The sequence below is a fragment of the Phalaenopsis equestris genome, unplaced genomic scaffold (assembly GCF_001263595.1).
Source record: "Phalaenopsis equestris unplaced genomic scaffold, ASM126359v1 Scaffold000813, whole genome shotgun sequence".
Taxonomy (NCBI): Eukaryota; Viridiplantae; Streptophyta; class Magnoliopsida; order Asparagales; family Orchidaceae; genus Phalaenopsis; species Phalaenopsis equestris.
Genome location: NW_018165253.1, coordinates 84065 through 92058, shown reverse-complemented (window position 1 = coordinate 92058; position 7994 = coordinate 84065). Strand labels below are relative to the sequence as shown.

The window sequence follows — 7994 nt, the reverse complement described above, 5'->3', positions numbered from 1 at the left end:
AAACTATAAATCAAATTGTGGGTTTTAGTCTGTCAATCTAAAATCCTCTAATTCTACATCCTTCAAAGTTTATTTCTCTATTTATTTGTACTCAACTCTATGAACTACATTCTCATCCACGAAATCAAATGTGATTCTTATCATTTGTTGGCTGAGACAATACCATCTCGGATTTTACATGTTCTCACAACAAGTATTAACATCTTAATTGGTCAAATCAAGAAGTAAATGAAGTAAAATGTTTAAAATTATCATAACTTCTTCCAATATAAAAATTTAATACTTCACAAAACTTATCTCTCTCTAATACTTAATCGCTTATCATTTTAATGAAAAATATAAAATAAAACTACTCAGAATTCATGAAAAAACACAACCACACTTGAGTTTAAAATTAGAAATAATGCACACAACAAGAAGTCTAAATTAAAACTGAATGTAGTCACAAAGATAAACATTTATCTCAAATCCTCTCCACCAAATGTCTTGAAGTTCCTTTGAATCTCTTCTTTCAATGACAACATAAGCTACACTCAAAATAGAAAGAAAAAGTGGTCGGCGGCGGCAGCGACCTTTACTCTGGATGGATGGATGATGATTGGCTGGTCTGCCGGCTTCTTCCCTGGATGATCCAAGTCTTTCTTTATAAAAACGCAAAAGTTGTCTTGGCGTCTCTTCAAAATGTGTCATTCAATGAAATCTTCTAGAAGTTGCCTTCTTTCAAAAGTCAATTTAATGAATTTTCGTGTCCATTAACTATTTACCGTGTTTTCACCAAGGGTTGCTTCAAATATCTCTTCAAAAATTCATCCAAATTCAGTGAATAATCAAATAACTACTTCTGACACTTAAACGCGGAGTACCTGGTGCGTAAGGGCGTCTCTCTCTGTTTAACTAGCGCGTAAGCGTCAGTACTGGACACTTAGGCGCCTTAGTTTATTTTTGCACCTTCTTCATTTTTTCTCCAAATTCGATCATTTTTCACTCTTTTTATCATTTTTTTCCATTTGATTGTACCTGAAAGAAAAATACACAAATACCTTTCATTAAAGCGCAATATCTCAAAATAAGTATAAAAATGTGTATATAAAGTTTATATATTTTACGTATATCAGCGTGTCGAATCGAAGCAAGCCCTGCGAGAGAACAATTGCGGGAACAGCAGACAGACGGAACAATAGAAAGAAACTCTACGAAGAGGACGAAGTTGGAACAGCCGCTTTTTCTATATATATATATATATATATACATAACATATTGGATGATACATTGGTTACTACTGGCAATGACAATCATCTTACCAACTTATTAGCTTGCTCCTTCCCTAGAACCAGAGGCAGAGGCAAGACCAAATTGGGTCGCTTTCTAGACACCTGATACCATGTATTTCGGCACTTTTAGGACTATGTATTTCGGCACTTTTAGGTTTTTTCTTCAAGTCTCTAATGTATTTTTATGTATTTTCTAGTTTTGGAAGCACTTGTGGTTATTGTGTGGGTAGGGTGCTCTTGGGCCATCCCACACATTGTATCTGTATCTTTCTTTCTAGTTAATATATTAGCTTTTTTGGGCTTTCAAAAAAAAATATACATACATATGTATGTATGTATATACATGTATGTATAACAACCATTTTCCGACCATTTAAAGGTTGAATCAATTCCTACCATTTAAAGCATGCAAAGGATATTAATAATTAGTGATATTATTAGTTGATTATGCTTTTGACTATTTATTATTATTTTTTTTTAATGTTTAATGTTTTGCCTTATAGTGTTCCTTTCGTTAGACATCTCATTGCATCCTGTTCGATGTTTTAATACCTCTATTCACCACTATTTTATTCTCTTTTTTTTTTTTCTTTATTCAGCAAATTTACCTTCATTTTTGTCCTTTCTTTCCTTGAAGAATATTACTGTTTACCTCAAACTTCGTGATGCATTGATTTGTTGTACCACATTGCTGTCGTACTCGCTAATTAATGAGTTTATCATCTGCAGCTTTCCTATCAAATTGTTGATTCTATGATATGGCTTGGAATACGAGATATGATTAATGATTTTAGGAAAAGAAAGCTGAAGCTGCGACCTGTCACATATTTAAGTGGTGCCCAGGGCTCTGCTTCTGATATACCCTATGGTTATATTTGGAGCCCACATCTTGTTCCGAAACCAAAAGGTACCAATTTGCTATTTCTACTTCCCCCTATTCAAAAGCCAATTTTAATAATCAGGGAGGTGAAATTATAGTTATCGGCATCTATGTGGGTTTGCTGATTTTCTTTCGAAGATATGGACAAAAGCAGTATATCTTTATTATATCCCTGACTGAATGCACCAATTGGGTTTCATTATTATTATTTCTCTCTTCCATTGTCATCCTTTTTTTGTTTTTTTCTCTTTTTATTTCTTCTTTTTTTGACTTGTTGAAGTCCAGATCTCCCCTTTTGGAGAAAGCGACACTCTGGTGTCTTTGGCTTATATGTTTTCCCTATATGCTTTTTTATGAAAAGGAAGATTTACGTAGATACCATTCAATTCCTATGTATTTACATATCTAACATCTAAAGTTTAATTTTACATACATGCTACCTTACCCTTGCATGAAAATATGTATTTCATTTTTTAATAGTTAAAATGGTAGTATTTTTGATGTGATATAAAAGATTTAGGTGGAATAAATATAATAATTATAGTTTAGGATGTCTGATATGTAAATGCTAACAAATTGGGTCGTATGTTTGTAAACGCCCCTAATGAAAATTGTTTATAGTTCAGTAGCGTGCCATCTTGTCTTCATTCGCTAAGAATGTACCACATTTAGCCTTAAGAAGTTTACCTTTTTCAAATTTTGTAGTTTCATGAATTATATTAACCACCACTTTAAAATTTAGCCTTGACAAACTTCATAAAGTACCAATCTCATGTGATTATGTTTTTATTGAACGAGCATAATGACATTAATCTTGGAGTAACTTTTATTTGTCCTTTTTTATTTTGGCATCATGCATTTACAATGAGTTGGAGTGTGGTGACCTATAGTTTTCTTCCAATGTTTTATTTTCTCTTCAATCTATCTTTTTCTGCAACATGCTTCTTTTTTGTATGCTAATTTTGTTAATTACCTGCAGATTGGGGGCCAAAAGTTGATGTTGTAGGGTTTTGTTTTCTTGACCTTGCAACAAATTATGAACCGCCAGAGAAACTTGTACAATGGCTTGCAAGTGGTGAAAAGCCCATTTATATTGGATTTGGGAGCCTTGTAAGTTATGACTACGACTTAATATTACTGTTGCTCATCCTTCATCAACCTTATCCCTCGTCATCTTAATTAGTCTTATCCTTACGAGTCCTCAAGTTTGAGTGTTGCATGTAAACTGATAGGAATTGGGTGGAATACATATATATATATGTAGATGAAGGAGCTTGGTCTAGGCCCTTCTTTATTCAATAGGGTAATTTCAACATGTGAAATAGTAGGCATGCCTCAAAATTTAATGAGAAAAGTATGTGCGTTATGTCTTTCAATTTTTAACCGGTTTCTGCTTATGTGATAGCCTGTGCAAGAACCAGAAAAGATGACCAGAATTATTGTGGAGGCACTAGAAATCACTGGACAAAGGGGCATCATTAATAAGGGATGGGGTGGACTAGGAAACTGTAAGGCTTTGTTTGTTTAAGCTTTTTCTTTGAAAAAACCTGTTAAAAAGCTGTTTTAAGAAAAAATAGCTTTTTAAAGTTTATAAGAATAACATCCCAAAATAGTATCAAAATGGAGTTTTTCAAATAGTACTTTTAAAAAAGCATAACAATCAAACATGTTTCTAAATAAATAATTGACTTTTTCTGAAATTGAAGCAGTTTGGAAGCTTCCTCAAACCAGGCCTAACTCTTTTTGTTGCCGTTTTTTTTTTATCACACTTGTTAGTCTTTTTTCTGTTGATGCAAAATGTAATTTTTTGACAGTACCTGAACCAAAGGAGTTTGTGTATCTATTGGACAACGTTCCACATGACTGGCTATTCTTACAATGCAAGGCAGTGGTATGAAAACTGTGGCAGTGCCCTTCCTTTTCCCCTTTTCAGTTTGCCATGAAATTTATAGCTCCCATTTTGGTGGCATTTCGGTCTAATGCATTATTTTTTTTTGGGAAATTTGCATATGTAGCACACAACTCTCATGTATTTACATGTCACACTTAAGCTCTCATATTTACATACATGGCATTTTGGCGCTTTAAAACATATGCATGAAAAGGTGTATTTAACTTTAAAATAGGGGTAATAGTGCTACTTTTGATGTGATATTTTAGATTTGAGTGCTATTTGTGTAAATATGAAAGTTTAGGTGTGAGATATGTAACTACATAAGATTTGTGTGCTATGTAAATGCCACTTTTTGTTTTTGGCAGTGTCCTGCTTTTTTTGCTTCCACAGTTTGCCATGAAATTCTAGATACCATGTTTTTTTATGCTTTGCTGCTTTATCCATGCAATCTAATTGCCAAAACTATCTTTATATGCTTAGTACTCAAATTTAAAGGTTTCATCTTTTTTTTCATTTGGCACCCTACTATTGTCATAAAAAGGTATCTGTTGTGATCACGACAGGCTTTATTTAGGCTATATAGTTGTTCATGAAACTAACGAAAATTGAATGGATTATTATTCTTGAAAGAGTGCAACTTTTAATTTCATGTTCAAGGTTTTCTGCCTCATTCTTTAACAGTAAGGCGAACTGCTTATTTTCAAAAATTTACTCCTAGCTATTATTAAAAAAAAAATAAAAAACAGTTAAAGTCAAATATGAATAGAATCTATTTGTATGGATAATTGCTTAACAATGCGGGATTTTATGGGCAGAATAGTTCCTATTACTCTGTAAGTGGTAGATGAGTTTTTAGACATATGCATTCTTTCCATAAGTTGGAAGGCGTGATTTCTTAAGATGGGAATTGTTGTTGTTGTGTGCTACTGGAGTTAACCCAAACAATATACATGTTTTTACTGAAAGCAATTATGTGATTACAACCATATACACTTGAAAAGGAAATACAGTAATAAATACAAGCAAACACAACTAAATGTATTTAAAGGTGGTGGTCGGTTTGGTGGGTGGCGGCAGAAGGATGGTGACGAGGTGGTGGATGTTAAGCGGAAGGGGAAGTTGCAGTGGGGAAAAATGGGGGTTGGCCGGCGGATAGACAGAAAATAGGGTCTGGTGGGACGGCTGGAACAACAACAAATAGCTATTCGGGGTGGCAATTGTGACAGCTCAAACTCTAACTCATCAAGGTATTGTCCGCTTTAGCCTAGCCGTTTTATGGTTTTGCTCAGACCTCTTGCAGTACTTTATTTTGTATGACACAGTTCCCATCATCCTATTGGTGTAATGCTTTGATACCATTTGTTACACTCCAAACTCTTGTCAATTAAGGTATTGTACGCTTTGGCCTAGTGGCCTCACTGTTTTGCCTCATTTATGTAACTTCCCAAGAGTTCACTCATCCTAAGAGTGCTCTTATGCGAGCACACTTAATTTTGGAATTTCTATCCAAATTTCACTATTACACCAAAAGGCACATTAATGTTTAAGAATCCGACTTCATTCTACTTAAGGGGATTTACAACATCAACTAGCGCAAATGACGGTGGAAGCGGCAGGGAATGCGTGGGACTACGAAAAAATAAAAGAAGGGCTATCTCGGGGCTGAGACAACGAGGGGGATAGCTGGACAACGAGGATGGCCTATTAGAATGAATGGCAGGAAGGTTGGATGTGGCTAGAAGGTTGGTAGCAGGTGGAGAAGGTGGTAGCTAGCTAATTGAGTTGCAAGAAGGCAACGCAAAAGCGATGTCTGGTGGTTCTGACAGCGAGTAAAGGCGTCAGCGACATTGAGGGGATGGTTGTGAAGGTCGCGAAGTTGAGGATAAGCACTTTCTCGGGAACGAACTACAGCTGGAGCATCACTCGACTCTTAGAAGAAAATCACTACCTCAGATGAGTTACAGTCGAAGCATCACTTGCTTTCGGATATAACCCTAAAAGGGAGAAACTTGGACGTCGATGACTATCCTGAACAAAAACACGATAAAACTAACCCTAAATTCTCCAAAACACAAATATATAATAATAAGATAAATAGGAGTGGGCCAAGGGCCGACCGATCACTCCACAAACACAAAAGCCTGAAAACAAACTAGTCGACACGAGCAGATCTTTGCCCGCTCATGCATGGGACTTCCTTCTTTGGCTATTGAGCGTTATTAGCGAGAGATGCCTGCGTCGGCCTCCTAAGGTTGGGGGAGCTTTTAACTCATCAGTCGAAGTTTTTGGCTTTTCGTAGTATAATGTCGATTGGTCATGTTGAAGGTAACATAAACGTATACTCTCCCGGTAAGTTAAACATGTAGGCGTTGTCATTTCGAAGCATGTCTTAATAGAATAAGTATTAATTTTTTTTTTTGTCACAATCTGAGTTGGAGTTGCATGTGAATTTATATCTTCATAAACCAAGCCTCAAAACATCTGATAGCACCTAATTTGGTGAGGCATCTTCTTCTCGAGTAAAACTTAGATCCTATTGTAGGATGTTATTTCCTTGAGAGATCCTAATGTGATTTCTCATGTTGACTGCAAAATAGTCGTTCGAGGCACCACAATCTCATGCTCTTCATAAAGACTTACTTCATATCACTCCCTTTCCAAACAATTACTGTTACTTTAGTTGGAGTCGTTGGTGTTTCTTCCTTGTCGGTTGAAATTTGAGAATCCTCTATGAAATCTTTATTTTCTCTCAAATCAATTTTTATTTCTTCAATCGTTCCATGATCAGTGGAAGAAATCATTCTTCTGTTTGTACAATCTGATTCAATATATAGAAATCCATGGCACTTGAAGCACTTCTTGGTTAGGACAGATTTGGGAAAACTGATTGGCTCACTTGTTCTTCACTCTGAATTAGTTTCCCTCAGGCGAGGTTGGCTTGGATGTTCTCCTGGGCATACTCTAGCTGTAAGATCCTAGGATTGAACCCTATCTGTAAGATGTGGTTATCTGGTGATGTAATCTTCACTTTTGATGTTATAGTCTGAACATTCGGTTTGTAGTAATCTGTCAAGTACTAGTGTTGTATTTCTCGTTTCATCTTTAGACTAAGTAGTGAACTTGTTTTTTCCCTCATGCTGGCAAAGGCTGTTCAAAATTTTCCACTAAGATAATGTACTATTACTCAAACTAGTTGTTTACGGTCTGGAGCCAGTTGATGAACTTGTCAAGATCCCATTGGTTGTCAAAACACTGCAAATTCACTTACTTCAAAATCCCGACTTATCTAATATTTCAGGTCAAATCTCTGGGTAGAGGTTTTTCATCCCCGATATTTGCATGGTGGAAGAAATTCACTACATTTCTTCAATCTCGTTGGTCATCTTGTGGCAACGGGTGATCCGTTCAAATTGTCTCTTCTTGATGACGACAAACTTCTGTTGCACTTAGAGGATTTGCCACTGCACCTCTTCCATGGTAAGTTAATGAACATCCCTTTGTGAATTTCTGATAAGCGGCATGGCTAGGAATTAGGGTCAAAGGGGTGGAAGGGTGTGTGGGGATGAGTTAGGGTGTGAGAAAAAAATTTTGGGTAGCCGGTTTGGAAAAAAAAAAGCAAAAGGGTGCTGGTGGAGATAGGGTGGAGTACTGGCCGATGCTAGAAACCCTAGAACATGACTAGGATTATACTGGTTCTGATACTAAATAATAGTAGAATTAACCCAAATTATAGGAACACAAATAATATTACTAAAAATAAATTTGTGATTATAATCACACACACTTGAAAAGAAAATGCAACAACACAAGTAAACATAACTAAATGTATCCAAAGGTGGTGGTTGATTTGGTGAGTGGAAGACAGGAGGATGGTGACGAGGCGGTGGATGGCCATAGGAGGCAAAAGAGGATGTTGCAGTGGGTTGTGTGGTAGGGAAAGTTAGGGGGT

At 36.0% G+C, this 7994-nt stretch overlaps 1 protein-coding gene across 3 annotated transcripts in view; it reads left to right on the top strand.

Moving 5' to 3' along the window:
- Positions 1-7994, top strand: part of LOC110031427 (sterol 3-beta-glucosyltransferase UGT80A2-like) — a 70140-nt gene that overhangs the window by 49072 nt on the left and 13074 nt on the right. For all 3 annotated transcript variants that reach the window (XM_020734611.1, XM_020734610.1, XM_020734612.1), the window contains exons 8-11: positions 2001-2178; positions 3131-3261; positions 3557-3659; positions 3966-4042. In XM_020734611.1, the coding sequence (XP_020590270.1) occupies positions 2001-2178; positions 3131-3261; positions 3557-3659; positions 3966-4042 (489 nt within the window). The remainder of the gene's footprint in view (positions 1-2000; positions 2179-3130; positions 3262-3556; positions 3660-3965; positions 4043-7994) is intronic.